The sequence below is a fragment of the Hemitrygon akajei genome, chromosome 1 (assembly GCF_048418815.1).
Source record: "Hemitrygon akajei chromosome 1, sHemAka1.3, whole genome shotgun sequence".
In the NCBI taxonomy this organism is placed as follows: Eukaryota; Metazoa; Chordata; class Chondrichthyes; order Myliobatiformes; family Dasyatidae; genus Hemitrygon; species Hemitrygon akajei.
This window is the reverse complement of record NC_133124.1, coordinates 8650530-8675312: the sequence shown is the minus strand read 5'-3', so window position 1 is coordinate 8675312 and position 24783 is coordinate 8650530. Positions and strand designations below refer to the sequence as shown.

General features: G+C 43.8%; 1 protein-coding gene across 2 annotated transcripts in view; it reads left to right on the top strand.

Annotated features, from left to right (window-relative positions):
- vps41 (VPS41 subunit of HOPS complex) overlaps positions 1-20230 on the top strand; it is a 228384-nt gene extending 208154 nt beyond the window's left edge. The window contains exons 26-29 of one of the 2 annotated variants that reach the window (XM_073031609.1): positions 346-445; positions 7721-7765; positions 13098-13177; positions 19742-20230. In XM_073031609.1, the coding sequence (XP_072887710.1) occupies positions 346-445; positions 7721-7765; positions 13098-13177; positions 19742-19801 (285 nt within the window). In that variant the 3' untranslated portion in view covers positions 19802-20230. Of the gene's footprint in view, positions 1-345; positions 446-7720; positions 7766-13097; positions 13178-19738 lie in introns of both variants that reach the window. The other variant, XM_073031568.1, reaches the window with a different exon arrangement.
- Positions 20231-24783: the final 4553 nt, after the last annotated feature.

The window sequence follows — 24783 nt, the reverse complement described above, 5'->3', positions numbered from 1 at the left end:
CTGCGTCAAATTTGGAATCTCTGTGTTACCGTGATACTTTGGAGGTAACGTTTTCATCGTAGTTAAATTCCAGCTGCATGTTAACAAAGGCTATGTGCATGGGAGCATTTCAGTAACTGTGCGGCTGTACACACGTGTAGCTTAGAGGGAAGACTGGTTACAAAGCACCTCGGCTTCTGCTGAGATGATAAATTTTTAAATTAAAAACACTGGCTTTAACACCACCTTGTGCTATGTCCTTGCACTAAGCCCATCCTAATATTATTTTGGCAAGACAAGTGTCTGAGTGAAAAGAGAACTTTTATTTCATTAATAGTTGCAGCCAATTTCATTACCCACTTGCAGATTTTATTGAGGGAAGGATGTAAAAAGATAATCGTGACTGACTGCTTGGCTTTGCTGAAGAAAATGCATAAAACCCAGATGAGGGGTGTCCGCGTTGATGGTAAGTAACCTTCCACGTTGATCCCTGTGGCAGAGAGGTCGTAATAAAGCTTTCACTGACTGATGAATCCTGTTCTTAACTTTGAGTATTTCTGAGCCATTCAGATATACTCTTCTTCAGAATCAGACTCTGACTCGGTTTAATATCACTCACCTACGTCATGAAATTTGTTGTGTTGTGGCAGCAGTACAGTGCAATATATATTTTAAAATTACTATAAGTTCCAATCAGCATGATTACCATTATGTGCTGTGTCGTATGACGTTAGTGATTGTGGTCCTTGGCCATGACTGTTCCTGACAAATGTTTCTACAGAAGTGGTTTTTGATTGCCGCCTTCTGGGCCGTGACTTTACAAGACGGGTGAGCAGCCTTTGTCAATACTCCGCCTGGTGTCAGTGGTGGCACAACCAGGACTTGTGATATGCATCAGCTGCTCAAACGACCGTCCACCACCTGCTCCTGTGGCTTCACGTGACCCTGAATGGGGGGATCTAAGCAGGTGCTGCACCCTGCCCAAGGGTGACCTGTAGACGAGCGGAGGAAAGGAGCGCCTCGCACCTCCTTTGGTAGAGATGTAGCTCCACCCCGCCACCCTGGTCAAAGCGGTGTACCAGAATGTGGCCGCTGTCATATGCAAACAGCTACTTGGAGCCACAGTGAGAGCTGAGTGTCTGGGGGGGACCAAAGGTGAGTGAGCTGCCCCAGAATGGACATGACAAATCCTTTCTCTAGAGGTGCTACCCCTCCCTGGACACCCCATGCATCTCAATTCACAGTAGAACAAAGAAATACAATGGAATCATTGAAAAACTATACACTACAAACACTGACAAACAACTAAAGTGCAAACAAAGATAAATTGTGCAAATATGAATATTCACAGGGTATTTTCAGCAAATATTCCACTGAATCGAGATAATTGAGTCAGATGGTATGATGCAGTACTGGAGGCTTCAGAGGTTAAGGGTGAACAGTGAAAGATTAAATGTTGATGAGGAACATGAAGGGGAACTTCTTCACTCAGAGAGTGGTGAGAGTATGGGACAAGCTGCCAGTTCAAGTGATGAACGTGTGGTCGATCTCAGCATTTAGAGAAATTTGGATAGGATCATGGATGGGAGGGGTATGGAGGGCTATGGGTGCAGGTTAATGGGACTAAGCTGATTAATGATTCGGCACAGGCTAGATGGGCCGAAGGACTATTTTCTGTGCTGTGTTACGAACCCCGTAACTGGGTCACTTACCAGCAAAGATAGAGAGGTCCGTTGAAGTCTGATGGTACTATTTTTAAACGTTTTTATTTATAAAGGGGCACAAAAGTAAGGTTAGTACAAACATTCAGATAATATACGTCGTCAATACTCAATCTAAAGCGCGGGTATAGTAATAATCATCAATAAGAAGTAGCTCTATCGCTTTGTCTAGGGGTAAAAATATTGTCCGATGGAAAGATAAAAGTCTCTCGAGTTCATGCAGGCTTTAGCCTTTTGGGAACCGCTGGGTTTCACTTGTTGGAGAGAGAGAGAGAGAGAGATTTTGGTGAGAAAAGAAACTTGCCCAGTCTTTTAGGACACAAACCATTGAATCGGGAACGTGGGTTCCCCGTTGTTAGTTCGAAGTCCTTTTCGGGGCTATCAGCCACCCGTTCCCCAGGCCAGGGGAAACGGAACTCACGTGGCTTCCGAATAGCTTCCTGTTATCACGGGAGCGATGAGTGATGGTGTCTCCTTCTGGTGCGTCGCTAGGGGACTGCCCCCTGCAGCCCCTCTTTTATCTTGACTTGCAGGGTTGTAGATGTCAATCAAGGTGGGGTGATGCAATCCCCAGCCCACATTGCCCGAGGGGGTACACGTAGCCCTGAGAGCTGGCACGTAGTATAGGATCGCAATCCACAAAGGTGTCTCCAAGAAACAATGGCCAAATCCGTTGCTTTGTCCCGCTGAGGATTCTCTCTCATTTCCTGGGTCCAAGACCCGAATTAATAGCGATCTTGCGATTCTCAAGAAGGAGGGGGCTGGGATCATAACACCTCCCCTCTTAAAAACATTTTTACCAGCGGTTAAAACGGAGTGGTACAGAGTCTTACAGGATTTTAGAATCTAACATAATACAAAAGCTTTTCTTTTAACTACAGAGTCATACAGTTATACATTTAATTCAGCATCTAAACAGTTAGCGATTAGTGTCCCTTCCTTTACTAGCTTAACATCCTGTGCCTTACTAAAGTCTTATAGCATCAGACTTCAACTTAATAACCACCTATATTTTTTTTTAACAAATCTAACGAGTTGTGATCCCTGACGGGGAGCCAGGCAGGCTTCCAAGGGGTTTGTCTTTATTATTCACATGCCTTGCTGAAATCCCGTACAACCGGCTGGGCTGTTTAAAAATGGCGCCCTTCATTAACCGTCGTCTCTTTTCCGGTGAGTTCCTATGGGAGGAACTCGGGTAGTTTGGCGAGGTAAACTCCCGCCCGCCTCGTTCATAGGAGTTATTTTATCAACACCGTGTCCCAGACTTAGTCCATTTCCACCCAATTCTTTAGTTTTAAGCAAGTTGCTAGTTTTCTCTTCAGGACCCGTCATGCTATTAGTTTTCAATTTAAGATCTGCAAGCGATCCCTCTTTGTTCAAACAGCATTTCAAATTCTGCTTTTTCACACCACACCCTTGAATAACAATAGCGTGTGGGGCCCCGGCATCTCCCGGCTTACTCTGTAAGCGATCTGCAGGGTTTAAAATTTCTTCATTCGATTTGGGAACTACAAACTTTCCGTTTCCTTCAATAATAATATTTATCTCCCCATTTTCGAGTTCCGCTTTAAGTTTCACCACACCTTCGAGTACAAACCCCCGGGGAACTCTCACTTCCCACAATTACCAGGGTTAACCCTGTCTTCACTGAACCCAGTCTATCTGACCCAAAAGGACGGCCGTCTCGTTCAGCTGAATCAGATACCTCAGACCTTTTCTGAGCTCCATGACTAGGTTCAGGACCACGTGCATCCCCGTCTTGGACACACTCAAACGGGACATTGACCTCTTCCAGGCTTTCAATACCCGTAACTTTTTCAAATTCCAAATTCCCTTGCTCCTCCCAGCTACTCTCTGGGCAACTCCCTTCTGGAGTAAACTCAACCCTGCGGGCTGAAACAACCTCATCTGCCAATCCAGCAGACCTCTCCAAGGTAATGGCATCCTTTTCATCTAGGACTGCCCTCATCTCATTATCGGGAAAACCTTTAGAACTCTCAACTTCTTCAAACAGTTCTGCCAAACCAGACAGATCATCCATGTCCAACTCTGGACCTTTTAACAGCTTTATCTGTTTCTCATCTTTATTTCCTACCTCTAGGACCTTTCTCCTCACTAAGGGCAGATCTATCTCCTCTCCCTTACCCCCTTTCACTTTACTACTCTTTGTTTTACCACCCTCTAAACCCTCGTGGCACAGGGTCGGTAAAGACGTCTCGGCCAAATCAAAACTGGCCAGATTTAAACTGCTCTCGGTCTCAGCTGCCTCTCTCGACAGGCTGCGAGTGTCCGCGCATGCGGGATAGCTCTTGGACGCTAGGGGCGGGGCCTCAGCACGTCGGCGGGTCATCGTCATGGCTGACCAAACCTTACCCCCTGCTAAATCGTTCCCAAGAAGGACATCCACGTCAGTTCTCGGGAATTCTGATGGCACCCCTATTTCAACTGATCCATACACCAGCTCACAATCCATAATGACCTTATGTAAGGACACCATTTCTATCCTTTTATTTATCCCCTTCACCGCTATCATGCCCGTTTTTTGACTACCCTTGAGTACCTTACGGCGGATCAACGATAGTTCAGCCCCTGTATCTCTCCAGATCCATACGGGAATTGGCGGGTCCCCCTCCCTCAAAGACACGGTTCCGTGTGACAGACAAATCTCAGACCCTTCTCGCACTCTGCCTACCCGGGACCCTCTTGTCGATTTTCTGATTACCACTGCACACCCGATAGGGACCGCTGCTTTCCCTTTTTCTGGCTCCTTCCTCGGAGCAAAGCACCGAGACGCAACATGCCCGCTCTTCCCACAATTAAAACAGGTCAAGCCCGGAAATCTCTGGCCGCCTGGCCTTTCCCCCTCAACCTTACCACTAGCTCCCGGCGGGACCTCTGCCTCAGCCGGCGGACTTCCTCGATCGTTCCCACGGTCTCTCGGGGTACTTTTATTCGAGGGAAACTTTGTCTTGTGGGTTAGGGCATATTCATCTGCGAACCTAGCAAATTCTGAGATGGACTTATTCGGCCTCTCATTCAAATACATCCGGGTCTCTTCCGGAACACAACCTTTAAATTCCTCAATCAAAAGTAACTCCCTGAGACGCCCATAATCCTCGTCCACCTTTTCCGAGGTGCACCAACGGTCCAAGAGCACACCCTTCTCATGGGCTAGCTCGGTATATGTTTGATTCCACCCTTTCTTTAAATTTCTGAACTTTTGTCTATACGCCTCAGGTACCAATTCGTAAATCCGGAGAATGGCCTCCTTTACTTCAGCATAATTCTCCGCTTCTCCCTCCTCCATGGACAACGCCGCATATGCTCGTTGTGCCTTCCCCTTTAACACACTTTGTAACAACGCCACCCACTGCTCTTTGGGCCACTTCTGATTCACTGCCACCTTTTCAAAAAGCAAGAAATAACTATCAACATCCGTCTCCTCGAACGGAGGTACTAACCTCAACTCCCGACTAACATTAAACCGCTCCTCTCGGTCTGACCCTTGATCTCTTCGCTCTTGCCTTAACTTCTCCATCTCCAAGTCATGTTTCCTCTGTTTCTCTGCCTCCTCATACTCTCTCTCCCTCTCTTTTTCAGCTGCTTCCAGCTATTTTAACTGAATTTCATGCTCTCTTTGCTTCTCAGCTCGGTCCTGCTCTTTTTTCACCTCTAACCCCTTTAGTTGGAGCTCATGCTCCCGTTTCACCTCTAACTCCTTTAGCTGGAACGCCTGCTCCCTTTGTTTGTCGGCCCTTTCTTTCTCCTTCTCAGCTGCTTCCAGCTGCTTTACTTTAATTTCATGTTCCAACCTTAATTTCTCCAACTCTAGCTGATCCGTCCCACTCGCTAGTACCTTTTCAGGGATATTTTCCAATACCTCAGCTGTAAACACATTCTTCCCAATGTAATACTGAGTTATGGCCCTTCGCACCTCCCACTTTTTCATTGACAACCTCACCTCTGTGAGACTTAACCCCTTCGCCAAATTTACCAAGTCTAATTTGGTGGCCGCCTCTAGCGCCCCCAGAGTCAGGTTTCCCATAAATTCCTCCACGTCCATCTTTGCTGGTTTCCCGTCTGGCTACCCGCGTAACCAGATCCAAGTTTGGACTTACAATCCCGATTCACTGGCCTCCCAATTTGGTGTCAAATCCTGAGACGAGAACCCCCAAGTTGTTACGAACCCCATAACTGGGTCACTTACCGGCAAAGATAGAGAGGTCCGTTGAAGTCTGATGGTACTATTTTTAAACGTTTTTATTTATAAAGGGGCACAAAAGTAAGGTTAATACAAACATTCAGATAATATACGTCGTCAATACTCAATCTAAAGCGCAGGTATAGTAATAATCATCAATAAGAAGTAGCTCTATCGTTTTGTCTAGGGGTAAAAATATTGTCCGATGGAAAGATAAAAGTCTCTCGAGTTCATGCAGGCTTTAGCCTTTTGGGGACCGCTGGGTTTCACTTGTTGGAGAGAGAGAGAGAGAGAGGTTTTGTGAGAAAAGAAACTTGCCCAGTCTTTTAGGACACAAACCGTTGAATTGGGAACGTGGGTTCCCCGTTGTTAGTTCGAAGTCCTTTTCGGGGCTATCAGCCACCCGTTCCTCAGGCCAGGGGAAACGGGCCACACGTGGCTTCCGAATAGCTTCCCGTTATCACGGGAGCGATGAGTGATGGTGTCTCCTTCTTGTGCATCGCTAGGGGACTGCCCCCTGCAGCCCCTCTTTTATCTTGACTTGCAGGGTTGTAGATGTCAATCAGGGTGGGGTGATGCAATCCCCAGCCCACATTGCCCGAGGGTGTACACGTAGCCCTGAGAGCTGGCACGTAGTATAGGATCGCAATCCACAAAGGTGTCTCCAAGAAACAATGGTCAAAATCCGTTGCTTTGTCCCGCTGAGGATTCTCTCTCATTTCCTGGGTCCAAGACCCGAATTAATAGCGATCTTGCGATTCTCAAGAAGGAGGGGGCTGGGATCATAACAGCTGTCATATTCTGTGACTGTGTGAATGAGAAGGCAGTAGTGGCTTAGCTGATACTGGGCACATGAAGACAGGAGGGAGCCCAATTGCCAGCAATTGACACAATCTTCTCAGTTATAAACACCATGTGATCCTTTTCCACTGTGCATCACTTTCACTACTTAGAAATAAGGATGTTTTGTTTTTAAGAAAGAAGAGAAATTTCTTGCTATTGGGTACAAGCCAGTCAATGCTACACCTTTAAAGATCACTGGCTGAACCTCAAAGAATGCTCCTTCCAACTCTCTGCAATATGAAGAGCTTGGAGAGGAGATGTACTGCAGTTATGCCAGGAATAAGGGACTTCACGTGTGAAGTTGCTGGAAAGACTGGAGCTCTTCTTCAAGCGTAGATGATTAAAGATGATTGAACTTACATCTTAACTATGAGGGTATTTGATGGAGGGGAATCCATTCCTGGAATGAACAACATGGGCTTAAGGCAGTGTTGGGAGACGTGAGGTTTGAATAACTTCACTCGCCACAACTCTGATCCAATTCCACAACCTGCACACTCACTTCCAAGGACTCTTTACAATCTGTGTTGCCAGAATATTTCATTTAATTGCCCTGTTTGTCTTATTTTGCACGTTGGTTGTTTGTCAGGCTTTGTTTGTGTATCGTGTTGCATAAAATTCTATTGTGTTTCTTTATTTTCCTGTAAGTGCCTGCAAGAAAATGAACCATCGGGGTAGTATATGGTAACTATGATAATGAATTGACTTTGAACTTTGATATTTTAACACTGTCAATTTGTGATCTGGAACGCACTGGTAGGAAAAGCTTCAGTGACAACTTCCAAAACCAACTGGATAAAGCGGGAAATGTGAAAGCCGTGTGGGAAAGAGCCAAAGATGAAGTTAATCAGAATAATTCTCCCACACAATTCTGTACTGTCCAGTTTTATGATTCTGTATATGATTGCTTCTGGCTCAGATCTGTGATGGAAATGATTCTGCAGCAGAGTGTACAATAATCACTATTTTCTTACAGAAGAGAGCATTTGTGGATCGTGCCATTCTCCCATTTTGCCTGGAGGTAGGTGTCCTTTAAGCTGGTCGAAGGGTTGGTGAAATTGTGAGAGAAAGGTTGGTCTGGTAAATCTTAAGTTAATGGAACATTATTGTGACCTGTTTTGACCAACATTAAAATAAAATCACCTCCTTTCTTTATTCACTAGGTCAATTAGTAAATTGGTTTATTATTGACAGATTTACCGAGGTGCAGTGAAAAAACCGTCTTGAAAACCAGTCATACAGATCAATTCATTACACTGGTCCTTCCAACCCAAAGAGCCCATTCCACCCATTTACACCTGTGTGACCAATTATACTCAACCATACATCTTTGGAATGTGGGAGGGAACGGGCACCCAGTGGAAATGCAGTATATGTGGTCACGGGGGAAACGTACAGACTGCTTACAGACAACAGTGGGAATCAAACCTGGGTCAACGCTGCTGTAAAGTTTTACACTAATCACTACACTACCGTGCTGCCCCCTTAATATGCCTTTGCATTTAAAATATGTTAACTGTCTTCCCCTGTTACCTACTTACATCTAACTGATCAGAGCACCTGGCTACTTAACTCTGTTTGAAAATTTCCATTTTGCACTCGTCTTCAAATTTTCAATGCCCATCTGTTCCACTGAGGTACAGATTGTGCCAGGTTTCCAAGTGGGCAAAGTTCCTAGCTGGCCTACCATAGAAAATATCGTTCCATAATACCGTAAGATCTTGTATTTTATTGTCTACCTGCACTGCCCTGTCTCTGTAGCTATGCATTTTATTCTACATTGGTATTGTTTTACCTTGTTCTACCTCAGTGCACTGTGTAATGATTTTATCTGTATGCACAGTACACAAGACAAGCTTTTCACTGTATCTCAGAACCACAGACCATAAAATCAAATCAAATGGTTCCATTCATTATCGGAGAATGAATGCAGTATACAGCCTGAAATACTTAGTCTTTGCAGGCATCCTCGAGAAACAGAAGAACCTCAAAGAATGAACGACAGAAAAATGTTAGAATCCCAAAGCCCCCCCCGCCCGTATCAGCAAAAAGCATCAGCACTTCACCACCCCCCCGAGTAGCAGCAAAGCAGCCAAAGAGAGACTGTATATGCAGTCAACAAGGCACAGAGATATATCACCCATTTTCACAGCGAAAGGGAGACTGACATCCCTGTTACGATATTACAGTCTGCCGCGTCGATTTCCCATACCATACATCTGCCGCAGCGAAATCCTCATGTTCCATCTCGCGCGACACCTCAGTCGGCAACACGGGCCTGAAATCGATCATCCACAGGGCCTTGCAGGGTCGAACCCCAGAGATGCCACCGTCCGAGCCGTGCCTGGAAAATGTCGGAAAACGATCGGCCGACAAGCTCCAGGAATGGGAACTTGTCCGCCATAAAATAAAGAAATGCAGTCTGAGTACCACTTGCATATCAAGACATGGATAGAACCCCAACCACCTTGAAAAAGGAAGAAAGAGACATTACAGAGAGGAATTAAGCTGTTTTGTCACCGGTGAGTTTGAAGAGGCAGTCTCTTGCCACCTTCTTAACTCTGCCCACCTCGAGCCGTCAGACACAGGATCAGAATTAGGCCATTGAGCCCATCGAGTCTGCCCTGACACTCAATCATGGTTGACTTATTTTCCCTCTCAACCCCATTCTCCTTCCTACTTTCTGTAACCTTTGACACCCTCGCTAATCAAGAGCCTACAGGACTCCGCTTTAAATATACCCAATGAGGAACTGAAGGATCATGGTCTCTTTAAGGGTTTTGCTATTGCATGCATGTCGGGTGGGGGTTGATGTTTTTACTGAGGCGGGGGGGTATGGTTAATGTTTTGCTGCTGCCTGGGCATGGGTGGGAGAGGGTGGTCTTCGGGGTTCTATTGTTTCTGTTATTCCTTCATTGGGGTTTTCCTTCTGTTTTGTGAATGTCTGTGAAGAGTGAAAATGTCAGGTTGTGTACTGTATACATTCTCTGATATCAGATGGAACCTTTGAACCACTGAACCATTGACTCAGCCTTCTCAGCTGCCTGTGGCAATGAATTCCACCGGTTCAGCTAAAAGATTCGTCCTTATCTCTGTTCCAAAGGGACATTGCTGTATTCTGAGGCTATTCCTTCTGGTCCTACACCATTCCGTGTTTCCCGAATTAATTTCAAATCCCGTTTAACCTGCTAGAGTTATTTTTCATATGGTTACTCTGTGCCCGGTGAGTTTATGACTGAACAATGATAAGCTTGGGCCTCATTTTTCTTTTAAACTCTAACTCAATCTTCCTTTTGCAAAAATGTTTGATATCATTTGTTGTTTCTCCAGTGTTTGGTTCTCTCCATCAACTCCTTTCTGTTGTTGAATCTGTTGATTTTCAGGGCTGTTTGTGGAAGGCAGTGAGTGGGCGTTGGAACACGTTATGCTTGCAGCAAACGCTCCTTCCCAAGCAGATTTAAATAATTTAGGGAATTTGAAGTGTGGGGATTTAAGATTCAAGATTGTTTATTGTCATTCATCAGTACACAAGTGTAAAGGAGAATGAAATGATTGTTACTCTGGATCCGATGCAGCATAAAAGCACACAATAAACATATTGAACACAATTAACATCATAATAAATATGAACACAGAAGAGAAAACAGAATCTATGGCAACATGAGGGCAAAGTGGAAAAGGGTGATGGATACAGGACTGAAGGTGTTATATTAGAATACACTTAATATATGGAATGACATTGGTGATCTTGTAACCCAGTTAAAGATTGGTAGTTATGATGTGGGCATCTCTGAGTCGTGACTAAAGAAGATCATAATTGGTAGATACACATTGTAGCAAAAGGATAGGCAAGTAGACAGAGGGTGTGGGATGGCTCAAATGGTAAAAACTGAAATCAAATCCTTAGGAAGTGAGAACACAGGATCAGAAGATGTAGAATCCTTGTGAGCGGAGTTAAGGAATTGCAAGGGTAAAAAGACCCTGATGGGAGTTTTACACAGCTCCCAAACAGTTGCTAGTATGTGGGATGTAAATTTCAATGGGAAATAGAAAAGGCAATGTTATGATGGTCATGGGAGATTTTGATATGCAGGTGGATTGGAAAAATCACGTTTGATGCTGGATCCCAAGAGAGGGAATTTGTAGAATTCCTACAAGATGGCTTTTTAGAGCAGCTTGTGATTGAACCCATGACAGTAAAGACAGTGCTGGATTAGATATTGCACAATAAGCTAGATTTGATTTGGGATCTTTAAGTAAAGGACACTTAAGGGGCAGTGATCATAATATGATAGAATTCACCCTGCAGTTTGAGAGGAAGAAGATAAAGTCAGAAATATCAGTATTAAGGGAGCAAAGGGAATTACAGAGGCATGAGAAAGGAGCTGGCCAGAATTGATTGGAAGAGGACATGAGCAGAAAGAGAGGGCATATAAAATAGCGAAAAATAATGGGAAGTTAGAGGATGGTAAAACTTTTAAAAATCAACAGAATGCGACTAAAAAAGGTCATAAAGAGAAAAAAGATGAAACATGAAGGTAAGCTAGCCAATAATATAACAGGTTACAAAAGTTTTTTCGGATATATAAAGAGTAAAAGAGAGACAAGCGTGCATATTGGACTGCTAGAAAATGACGCATGAGAGGTAGTAATAGGGGACAAAGAAATGGCAGTATTTTGCGAGCAAACATGAGGAAATCTGCAGATGCTGGAAATTCATACAACAACACACACAAAATGCTGGTGGAACACAGCAGGCCAGGCAGCATCTATAGGGAGAAGCGCTGTCGACGTTTCGGGCCAAGACCCTTCGTCAGGACTAACCGAAAGGAAAGATAGTAAGACTTATTTTGTGTGAAGAATTTTGTGTCAGTGTTCACAGCGAAAAACACTAGTAGTGTATCAGAAATACGAAGAGTGTCAGGGGCAGAAGTGATTGTTGTTGCTATTACTAAAGAGGAGATAAGTCACCTGGACCAGATGATGTACACCCCAGGGTTCTGAAAGAGGTGGCTGAAGGGATTGTGGAGGCATTAGTAATGAGTTTTCAAGAATCACTAGATTCTGGAATGGTCCCTGAGGACTGGAAAATTGCAAATGTTACTCTGCTGTTTAAGAAGGGCGGGAGGCAGAGGAAAAAAAAATGATAGGCCAGTTAGCCTGACTTCAGTGGTTGGAAAGATGTTGGAGTCCATTATTAAGGATGAAGTTTTGGGGTACTTGCAGCCACATGATAAAATAGGCCAAAGTCAGCATGGTTTCCTTGGGAAAATTTTGTCTGACAAATTGGATGGCTCAGGGGCAGCAATGGTTATTTCGAGTGCCAGGCTATAGATATTTCAGAAAGGACAGGGAGGGAGGCAAGAGGTGGGGGTGTGGCACTGTTGATCAGAGATAGTGTCATGGCTGCAGAAAAGAAGCAGGACTTGGAAGGATTGTCTATGGAGTCTCTGTGGGTGGAAGTTTGGAACAGGAGGGGCCAATAATTCTACTGGGTGTTTTTTATAGACCACCTAATAAAAAGTAGGATAGAGAAAGGAGAATCGGTTGATATTGTGTACTTGGATTTTCAGAAGGCATTTGACAAGGTGCCACACATAAGGCTGCTTAACAAGTTACGAGACCATGGTATTACAGGAAAGATTCTAGCATGATCGATCATTGGCTAATTAGCAGGAGGCAGAGAGTGGGAATAAAGGGGTCTTTTCTTGTGAGGTGAGATTCTGAATTGGAGAAAGACCAATTTTGATGGTATCAGAAATTATCTGGAAAGTGACCAAGTTGCTGGATATGTTTAAAGTGGAGGTTTATAGGTTCTTGATTAGTCAGGACGTCAAAGGTTACAGGGAGAAGGCAACAGAATGGGGTTGAGAGCGATAATAAATCAGCCACGATCGAATGTCTGAGTATACTCAATGGGCTGAATGGCCTAAATTCTGCTCTTATCTTATGGTCTTATTCTTGAATCCCACCACTCTCTGTGTAAAAATCTTACCTCTGACATCCCCCCCTCTACTTTTCTCCAATCACCTTAAACTTATGCCCTCTTGCATTAACCATTTCCACCCTGGGAAAAGCCTCTGGCTATCCCCGTTACCTGTGCCTCTTATCATCTCGTATACCTCAATCAGGTCTCCTCTCATCCTCATTCACTCCAAAGAGAGGAGCCCTACCTTCCTCAACCTATCCACGTAGTTGTGACCAGCAAGCTTAAAAGATAGGGGGAATTACTCAGTCATGGCTCCACCTTCAGCATTGTGACTTTGTGCATCCTTTGATTTATTTGCACGTGGGTCTTGGCTATTTTCATGTGGAGAGTGAATAACTGAGTATTTTGTGTTTGCTCATTACAGAAGCTGCAAAAGCGTTCAGCGTAGTGGTCTTCTACTGTCGACACATCTTTCATAAGGATTGCCTTCCTTCCCCAGGCATGGTATGTTGTTCACTATAATGTTTTATGTAAACATCTAAAGGCCTAGTCTATTGGCGGAATATTACTTTTTATTTAGACCATATGCTGTAAGATATAGGAGCAGAACTAAGCCATCTGGCCCATCAAGTCTGCTCTATGATGTATTATCCCTCTCAACCCCATTCGTCTGCTCTCTCTCCATAACTTTTAACGCCCTGACTAATCAGGAGCCTGTCAGCCTGCACTTCAGATATACCCAATGATCTGAAATCCACAGCCATCTGTGGCAATGAATTCCCCAGATTCACCACTCTCTGACTAAAGAAATTCCTCCTCATCTCTGTTCCGAAGGGACATCCGTGTACTTTGAGACTGTGCCTACATATCCCCACGATGGAAACATCCTCTCCACATCCATTCTATCTAGGCCTTTCAATATTCAATAGGTTTCAATGAGATTCTTCCCCCCCTCCCCATTCTTCTAAACACCAGCAAGTACAGGGCCAGAGTCATCGAATGCTCCTCCCCCCTTCATTCCTGGGATAATTCTCGTGACCCTACTCTGTGCAGTCTGACCAATGTCTTACAAAGCCACATTATGGGAATGTATGCATTTACATCAAAATGTTCCTATAATCATCTGTAGCTGTATGTTGCAAAACAGTGGTAGCTTCCAATTTCTTCCCCTTTTCCTCATTCATATAAATTATGTTGTTTTTTCTCTCAACAAGGCTAAAATCAAATCAAATCAGGTTTAATTATCATTCAAACCACACATCGATACAGCTGAGTGAGACAGCATATCTCTGAGGCCAGGTACAAAACATTCAAAATAGTAAGCAATCTTCAAAATAGCAAGTAACATTCAAAATTGCAAGTAACGTAATTCAAAAAAGTGAGCAAAGAAGCATATTCACTCGAAGAGAAAACATTTATATAGTCCTAGACCCTGAGTGACAATGTCTGGCAATCAATGTACAGTCTCCCAGCAGTGTACAAACGCACACAATCCAGCCTGTCATTCCACCACCCAAACACAGGAGGGCAGCACGAACAGGAGAGGCCAGGCTCCAGCCAAGTGTGGACACCACATTGTAGCGCTTCGCGAGAGAGAGAGAGAGAAGTTCTGTACTAGCATAAATGATTGTCTTTTTTATTCAGACACCATGAAGGATCCTCAGTTGGGCTTGGTTTAACATGTCTAACATTTCTTAACATTTTCCTCAATTAACACACATAAAATGCTGGAGGAACTCCGCAAGTCTAAGCCCTGATAATGAGTCTTGGCCTGAAACATCGGCTGCTTATTCCCCTCTTTAGATGCTGCCTGACATGCTGAGTTCCTCGGCATTTTGTATGTGTTTCTCAAGATTTCCAGCATCTGCAGAATCAAAACGCAAGAGAATCTGCAGATGCTGGAAATCCTGAACAACAAACACAAAGTCCAGGAGGAACTCAGCAGGTCAGGCAGCATCTATGGAAATGAACAGGGTTTTGGGCCGAGACCCTTCTTCAGGGCTGAAAAGGAAGGAGGAAGATGCCAGAATAAAAAAGGTGAGGAGAGGGGAAGGAGGATAGCTGGAAGGTGATAGATGGGACTGGGTGGGTGGAGGAGTGGGTATGAGGTGATAATTGGAAAAGGCAAAGGGCTGGAGCAGAAGGAATCTGATGGGAAAGGAGAGTGGACAGTGGGAGAAAGGCACAGGGAAAGGTAATAGTCAGATGAGGAAAAGTGGTAAGAGAGCGTAGTGGTAAGGAGGGGGGTGAACGTTTACCGTATGGAGAAAACGATGTTCATGCCATTGGGTTGGAGGCTGCCTAGAATGAATGTAAATAAGCTCTTGCTCTTCTAACATTTTGTACTTTGACCAGTAACCAATCCAGACGTCAGAAGCTTGGGAGGAGGGGATTTGATTCAGAAAAGGGCAGCATCAGATCGTGGCAGCCATGATGAGCTCTGACCAGCAACCAATCAGCATTTGGGATTGATTAGCAAGAGCAAGTTAAAGGAAGGCAGAAGCAAGTGCTGTGGCCATAGTCTGAGCGGAGAGAGTGGACATAATGATCTTGAGGCGTCAGTGAAGGGAAGTTTCAGTCAGCCAAAAGCTGAGGTAAAGTTTTTTTCTCCTTCCCTTCTTTATATCTGCTCAGTTAGGACAGCAGAGATGCCAGGCAGGATAGTTGAATGCTTCTCTTGCGGAATGTGGGATGGCAGGGAGACTCCAGTGTCCCTGACAACTACAACTGCGAGAAGTGCATCCAGTTGCAGCTTCTAACAATCTGTATTAAGGAGCTGGGGCTAGAGCTGGATGAACTCCAGATCATTCAGGAGGTTGAAGGGGTGATAGGACATATAGAGAGAGGTAGTTACACCCAAGATGCAGAACAGTGGAAAATGGGTGACAGTCAGGAAGGGGAAGGGAGTTAAGAACCCATTGCAGAGTACCCCTGTGGCCGTCCCCCCGAACAACAGGTTGACCTAACAGAGGGAGGCAAGGCCGAGTGGTTGGGTGTCTGGCACTCAGTCTGGCTCTGTGACTCAGGAGGGAAGGGAGAAGAGGCGCGCTGTGGTGAGAAGTGTTTTGTAAGTTAGGAGTACGGACAGGACGTTATGTGGGTGAGAAGATTCCGGGATGGTATGTTGCTGCCAGGGTCCAGGGTATCTCAGATTGAGTCCTCAACATCCTTAAGTCGGAGGGTGAAGAGCCAGAAGCCGTGGACCATAAAGGTACCAGTGACATGGGTAGGGCGAGTGACGAGGTTCTGCGGAGGAGTTCAGGGAGTTAAGTGCTAAGTTAAAGGGCAGGACCTCCAGGGTTGTGATTTCAACATTACCACCCATGCCATGTGCCAGGGAGTCTAGAACTATGAAGATTATACAGTTTAATACATGGTTGAGGTGTTGGTGTAGGAGGGAGGGCATAAGCTTTTTGGACCATTGGACTCTCTTCCAGGGAAGGTGGGACCTGTACAGAAGGGATGCTTTGCACCTGAACTGGAGAGGGACAAATATTCTAGCAGGAAGGTTTGTTCACCTGCACAATGGGGTTTAAGCTAGAGTGGCAGGGGGATGGGCTCTAGAATGCCAGAACAGTTGGTGAGAGGTTATGGAGGCAGATGTTGTTAAGACCTCTGACAAAGTTAGGAATCAAAGGGTTGAGCATGGTGTGACTAGTGTCCTTGAGCAGCATAGGAAAGGCAGATGATGGTGCTGAAGATGAGGTAGTTGATTTACAAACAGAGGCAATGTGTAGTGAGGAGAGGCCGTCAATAGTGAAGAATTGCAGTCAACGGGATGAATTGCAATGTAAAAGGTGGACAACATTGAAAACGGTGACTACAAACCAAAAGTGTTATATTTAAATGCACGCAGTATATGGAATGAGGTCGATGAACTTACAGCACGGTTACAGATTGGCAAGTATGATGTTGTGGGCATCACTGATTCATGGCATAAAGAAGATTATAGCTGGGAGCTTAATGTCCAAGGATGCACATTGCACCAAACAGAAGACAGGAAGGCAGAGGATGCAGTGGTGCTCCGTTCATAAAAAATCAAATCAAATTAGAAAGAGGTGACATAGGGTCGGAAGGTGTTGAATCATTGTGGATAGAGCTAAGGAACTGCAAGGGTAAAACTACCCTGATGGGAGGCGTATGCAGACCTCTGAACAGTATTGAGGATGTGACCTACAAGTTACAATGGGAGATAGAAAACGCATGTCAAAAGGACAGTGTTAAAAAGCGGAAGTTGATAGATTTCTGATTGGTTGGGCATTGGGATATGGTGAGAAGGCAGGTGTATGGGGTCGAGTGGGATCTGGCGACAGCAGTGATGGAATGGTAGAGTGGACACGATGGGCTGAATGGCCTAATTCCACTCCTATGTCTAATGGTCTTATGGAGCCCATTAGGTGATCACCAAATCTGGATTGGGTGTTATGCAATGAACCAGAATTGATTTGAGAGGTTTAGGTAGAAGAACCTTCAGGTAAAACTGATCTTAATATGGTCAAATTCACCCTGAAATTGAGAAGGAGAAACTAAAGTCAGATGTATCAGTATTACAGTGGAGTGAAGGGAATTACAGAGGCATGAGGAAATATGTGGCCAGAGTTGATTGGAAAAGAACACTGGCAGGGATGATGGCAGAGCAGCAATGGCTGGAACTACTGGAAGCAATTCGGAAGGCACAGGATATATACATCCCAAAGAAGAAGAAGTATTCTAAAAGGAACCATGCTCCTTTATCTTATGTTCTAAGAGTTAGTGGAGAGGTTGTGGAGGCAGATATTGGTAAGACCTCAGACAAAGTTAGGAATCAAAAGTTTGAACATGGTGTGACCAGTGTCCTGAGCTGTGTATACTTCAATGCAAGAAGTATCGTAGGGAAGACAGATGAGCTCAGGGCATGGATCAACACCTGGAGTTATGACATTGCAGCCATTAGTGAGACTTGGTTGCAGGAGGGGCAGGACTGGCAGCTCAATATTCTGGGGTTCCGTTGTTTTAGATGTGATGCAACAGGAGGGGTGGTGTTACTAGTCAGGGAAAATTCACAGCAGTGCTCCATCAGGACCATCTGGAGAACTTGACTAGGGAGGCATTATAGGTGTAACTGAGAAATAAGAAAGGTATGATCACGTTAATGGGGTTATATTACAGACCACCCAACAATCCACGGGATTTAGAGGAACAAATTTGTAGAGAGATTGCAGACTGTTGCATGAAACATAAGGTTGTTATAGTAGGTGATCTTAACTTTCCGCGTATTGCTGGGGACTCCCATTCTGTAAAAGGACTTGATGGGATAGAGTTTGTCAAATGTGTTCAGCAAAGTTTCCTTCATCAGTACCTAGAAGTCCCAAAGAGAGAGGGTGTTGTATTGGGTCTGCTGCTAGGGAATGAGATGGGGTATGTGTGTAGGGGAACAGTTTGCATCCAGTGACCACAGGGCCATTAGTTTCGAAGTAAATATGCAAAAAAGATCGGTCTGGTCCATGGGTTGAGATTCTAAATTGGAGTAAGGCCAGTTTTGATGGTGTCAGAAATCATCTGGCAGATGTGTTTTCTGGCAAAGGTGTACCTGGGAAGTGGGAGGCCTTCAAATATAAAATGTTGATATTACAAAGCTTCTATGTGCCTTTCAGAATAAAAGGTAAAGATAGCAAGTGTAGGGAACCTTGTGTTCAAGCGATATCAAGGCCCTGGTCTTAAATATACCCAATGATTTGGCCTCTGCAGCCACCTGTGGCAATGAATTCCACAGATCTACCACCACCCTCTGGCTGAAGAAATTCCTCCTCATCTCCGTTCTAAGTGGATTCTGTGGAATTACAACCAAAACAGAATCAACACCAACTTGGGCTTTGAACCAGTGTGCAAAAGACAGCAAACTGTGCAAGTATAAAAAGAAAAATATAATAATAACAAATAAATAAGCAATAAATATGAGGTGAAGAATCCTTGAAGGTGAGTCCATAGGTTGTGGGAACAGTTCACTGAAGGGGCAAATGAAGTTAAATGGTTATCCCCTTTGGTTCAAGGGCCTGATGGTCGAGGGGTAATAACTGTTCCTGAAGCTGGTGGTGTGGGTCCTGAGGCTCCTGTACCTCCTTCAGTAAAATAAAAGTAACTCAAAAGTCCCATGAATAATGATATTAATAAAATTATCTTAGCAAACATTTGTGTGTGTCTGCTATTTTTTACGTTAGTGGAAAGGATATTTGTTCGTAGTTAGAGAGTTCCAAAGGAATCAGCTTCCACAGAGTTTGCTCTCGATGTATCTCCCTTGCCGGCTGATCTCCCTCCTGGCACTCATCTCTGCAAATGGGACAGTGCTACATCTGCCTCTTCACCTCCTCCCTCACCACTATTCAGGACCCCAAGCAGTCCTTCCAGGTTCACAGTAAATTTATTATCAAACTACATATTATTACCATATACAACCCAAGATTCATTTTCTTGCACACATATTCAATAAATCCATAATAGAATCAACGAAAGACCACACCAACTTGGGCTTTCGACCGGTGTGCAAAAGACAACAGACTGTGAAATACAAAAAGAAAGAAATAATAACAACAACAATAAATATCAAGAACATCAGAATATCAGCACTTCACTTGAGAGTCTGTCGGAGTAATTTATTGTAGCCTCCTATACGTCGGTGAAACTCATCACAGATTGGGGACTATTATTGAGCACTTTTGATCTGTTGGCCACAAAAGTCAGGATCTCCTGGTGTCTTCCCAATTCAATTCCACTTCCCATTCCCGTTCTGATATGTCACTGCATGGCCTCCTCCACTGCCAGGATGAGGACACAGTCAGCAACATCTCATATTCCATCTGGGTAGCTTCCAAACTGATTGCACGAATATCGATTTCTCCAAACTCTGGTCATTTCTCCCCTCCTTTCTTTTGTCTTTTTCAACTTCCCATTCTGGCTACTGGAGAATACTAAAGGTTACAAATTTCATTATTATTTCTAGTCCTAGCACCTAAGGTTTAAAACAAATGTAATTTCTTCTTTATGGGTGCACCACTGATTAACATGTGAGTGTTTTTTTCTTTTCATAAGCAGTTCTGTAACATCTGCAGTGCAAAACATCGAGGGCCCGGCAGCGGAATGAGTGAAGTTTAAACCCCGAGATGAATTTGCCGAACAACCATTAATTTAAAACCTTGGCTGCATTGTTGCAATAGAGGTCATTTTCAGTCGTGAAGCATTAACTCCTGATTAACGTCACTTTAAAATCGTCCACCTCGTGCAGAATCCGCTTGCAGAAACCATGTGATCATATACAAAATGTTCTCCAGCCTCTTCTTGTCACTCCTGCAACAGCTTTGACCTTTTCACTAAGAACGTTGAGGCATGTTAAAGATACAACTCTGTTTGCATTTGTAATTATAGTTCTGTTCTATATAAATACATAAAATGTATATGTTTTAGCAGTAGTTTGTGTTCTGTATAAATATGTATGTAGAGTTGAGTTTTTCTGAAGTGCGCTTGATAACTTACAAATATTGTAAACTTGTATGAAAAACCTAATGATTAAATGGCTGTTCTTTACATTCTCAACTCAAAGTAGTTTTTTTATGAGATTCTGTAGATGCTGGAACACAGTCAGAAAATGCTGGAAGGACTCAGCAGGTCAGGCAAAGTTCAAGTAAATTTTAGTATCTAGGTACACATATGTCTCCATATACAATGCTGAGATTCATTTTCCTGTGGCAGGAAACCTGTCGAGTGGTAACTATACTTTGAGAGCATAATGGAGATCATTGTGACAGGCTGCATCACTGTCTGGTATGGTGGTTGGAGTGGGGGTGCTACTGCTGCACAGGACTGAAAGAAGCTACAGAAAATTGTAAAATTAGTCAGCTCCATCCTGGGTACCAGCCTCCGTGGTATCCAAGACATCTTCAAGGAGCGGTGGCTCAGAAAGGCAACGTCCATTATTAAGGACCCCCATCGCCCAGGACATGCCCTCTTCTTATTGTTATCACCAGGAAGGAGGTACAGAAGCCTGAAGACACACACTCAGTGATTCAGGAACAGATTCTTCCCGTCTTGCCATATGATTTTCTTGGCCCGAATCATAGACTATATTCTTTTCCCAGATGCTGCCTGACTTGCTGAGTTCTTCCAGCCTTGTGTGTGTGTTGCTTGAACCCATCTTTTTTTTAAATATATATTATTATATATACATTGGAAAAAAAGTTGAATTTCCCCATGGGGATGAATAAAGTATCTATCTATCTATCTATCTATCTATCTATTCCTGTTTTTCCACCATTTTTAATCTATATCTATCTATCTATAGATATATATACTTAATTTTCTGTAATTGATTTATTTTTTCTTTCTATATATTTATCATATATCGCATTGTACTGCTGCTACTAAATTAACAAACTTCACAACACATGTCAGTGATAAAAAACCTGATTCTGATGCTATAACACGACCAATGGAAGATAAACCAGAGTGCAGAAGATAAAAAACTATGCAAATGCAAATATAAATAAAATAACAATAAATAACGAGAACATGGGGTAATGAGATAAAGAGTGCTTAATGTGAGACCATTGATTGTGGGAAACATCGTAATGATTGGACAAGTGAGTATAGTTATCCCCTTTTATTCAAGAGCCGGATGGTTGAGGGGTAGTAACTGTTCTTGAACCTGGTGGTGGAAGTCCTGAGGCTCCTGTCCCTTCTAACTGATGGCAGCAGCAAGAAAAGAGCATGTCCTGGGTGGTGGGGATCCTTAATGATGGATGCTACTTTCCTACCACACTGTTTCGTGTAGATGTGCTCAATGAATGGGAGGGCTTTACCCGTGAGGGTCTGGCCCATATTCACTACTTTTGTAGGATTTTCCATTCAAGGGTATTGGTGTTTCCATCCCAGGTCATGATCCAGTCAATACACTGTCCACTACACACCTGTAGAAGTGTAGATCTATGGGAATGAATAAGCAGTCGATGTTTCAGGCCAAGACCTTTCTTCAGGATTCTACAGTTATTTATTTATTTGGTTGAATCTAAGAAAAGAAGTACAAGGTACATTTGTTATCAAAGTATGTATAGTATACTGTATACAACTTTGAGATTCATCTCCTTACAGCAGCCACACAGCAAAGAAACCCAATAGAACTAATTTAAAACAGACAAACAAGCACTCAATGTGCAGAAAAATAACAAATTGTGCAAACAATAAAATTCAGCAAATAACATTCAGAACTGAACAGTCACGAAACCAGTCACAGCAGATTCAGGAGTCCATTAGTTGCAGGTCACAGTATAAGACCATAAGATGTAGGAACAGAATTGGGCCATTGTGTCATTCCTTCAATAAAAATATATTTAAATAAAAAGAATTGGTCCATTCAGCCCATTCCACTCAACCCCATACAACTGCCTTCTCGCCATATCCTTTTGATGCCCTGATCGATCAGGAAACTATCAACTTCCACCATAAATATATCCACGGATTGGCCTCACTGCAGTCTGTCGCAGAGCGTTCCACAGGTTCACCACTCTCTGACATAAAAATTCCTCCTTACCTCTGTTCTAAGGGGTTGGCCCTCAGTTTTGAGGCTGGGCCCTCTAGTTCTGCATTACCCCACCAGAGGAAACATCCTCTCCACATCCACCCTATCTAGTCCTTTCAACATTCAGTAGTTTTCAATGAGATCCCCCGCATTCTTCTATATTCCACTGAGTACAGCCCAAAGCTGCCAAACACTCCTCATATGTTAACCCCTTCATTCCCAGAATCATCCTTGTGAACCTCCTCTGGACTCTGTCCAATGACAATGCATCCTTTCTGAGATACGGGGCCCAGAACTGTGGACAATACTCCAAGTGCAACCTGACTAGTGTCTTATAAAGGCTCAGCATTATCTCCTTGATTTTATATTCTAGTCCTCTTGAAATAAATCCCAACATCGCATTTGCCTTCTTTACCACAGACTCGACCTGCGAACTCCTAAGTCCCTTTGCAGCTCTGATGTTTAAATTTTCTCCCCATTTAGATAATAGTCCACACTATTGTTCCTTTCACCAATATACATTATCATACTTTTCCCAACACTGTATTCCATCTGTCAGTCTTTTGCCCATTCTTCCAATTTGTCTAAGTCCTGCTGCAATCGCATTGCTTCCTCAGCACTACCTACTCCTCCACCTGTCTTCGTATCATCCGCAAACTTCGCCACAAAGCCATCAATTCCATTATCTAAATCATTGACAAACAATGTGAAAAGCAGCAGTCCCAACACAGACCCCTGAGGAACACCACTAGTCACTGGCAGCCAACCAGAAAAGGCTCTCTTCATTCCCATTTACTGTCTTCTGCTTGTCAGCTATTCCTCTATCCATGTCAATATGCCAAAAACGCCATTGGATTTTATCTTGTTAAGCAGCCTCATGTGTTCCGCCTTATCAAACGCCTTCTGAAGATCCAAGTAAATAATATTACTGTCTCTTCTTTGTCCAGCCTGCTTGTTACTTCCTCAAAGAATTCTAACAGATGTGTCAGGCAAGATTTCTCTTTACAGAAACCATGCTGACTTTGACTTATTTTATCATTAGTCTCCAAGTACCCTGAAACCTCATCCTTAATAATAGACTCCCAACACTTTCCCAACCAAAGGTTATGCTAAGGGGCCTACAATTCTCTTTCTTTTGCCTCGGAGTGACATTTGCAATCTTCAAGTTCTCTGGGACCATGCCCAAATCAAGAGATTCTTGAAAGATCATGACCAATGTATCTGTTATCTCCTCAGCAACCTCTCTCAGGGCTCTGGAATGTAGTCCATCTGGTCCAGGTGACTTAGCAACCTTTATAATAGCAATGGCATTCACTCCTCCTCTCTGGCACTCACAGACCTCTGGCACACTGCTGGTGTCTTCCACAGTGTCACCAAATGTTGCAGTTCTAGTTGACATGTCCTTTGTTTAGATCTTCCTCTGGAGATTTTGCGTGTGGAAATCTATGGAATGTACAAAGCAGGCTGTTTGACTAAAATGCTGCGTGCCATGTTTGTGTTCCACGCTCATCGATTACCTGGCCAACCCTTTAGACAAGGGCAGAAGTTTCCCTCAACTATTTCCTGTGGCAGAAAGTCACAAATTCTCATCTAAGTGGGTAAAGAGAGTTTTTTTTTATCTCCTAAGGTTCACCTCCTTACAGACAGCCATAGAACAACCCATTAAAACACAAGAACACCCAGCGTGCAGAGAGAGGAAAAAAATCATCATGCAACCCTAATGCACTCAGAACTGAAGTTCAGAAAGACAGGCATTACTGCAGCCGATCTAGACATACACTAGTTGCAGGCCACAGCCTCCATGCAGCACAGAGACGAGCAGCAAGCTAAATCAGCCCATCTCTGACCTCTGAACCCAACACCCTGACCATTTCAATCTAGGCCAGAGCATAAATCGCCCAAATCTCAGGTCCTTCCTCACTCCCGGACGTGGACAGCCAATATCTGACCTTTCCAATTTGGCTTGACTCTTAAATTGATCAAACCTCAGATCTCTCCTCAACTCAACTCTGCTCGCCTTGGCAGCATCGACTTACTCAATCTTTCCAATCGGCTCAGCTTTTAAATCAATCAAACCTCGGGTGTTTCCTCGCCTTGGCCAGACTGAATTGGTTCCAAGTCCATTTCGGCAACTCCAGTCCAGACACGCAGAAACTGTCCTGCCTTAGTGAGACTCCAGCCACACCGCAAACATGCCAGATCGTACAGGCGATGCAGCTCAGCTCTGACGGGGAAGCCCACAGGCCACCGTTTGCGATGATAATTTATCAGTAAATGTGTGCATAACAAAGTATTTAGTGGCTTTCTTTGTTTCACTGACGACCAGCCAGTTGCCACTCAAACCAGGAAGTAGCACCATCTTAAAGGGTTCTATTGGGTTTCTTTGTTTTGTGACTCTCTATAAGGAGACAAATCTCAAGGGTGTACATACATTGATAACAAATGTTCTTTGACTTTGATCTTTTGGTGACTATTTAATATTGATGGCCTCTGGTTTTGCTCTTCCCACTAACAGAATTCTCCTTTTTTAAACTTCTAAGTTATTATCATATACAAACTTGAGATT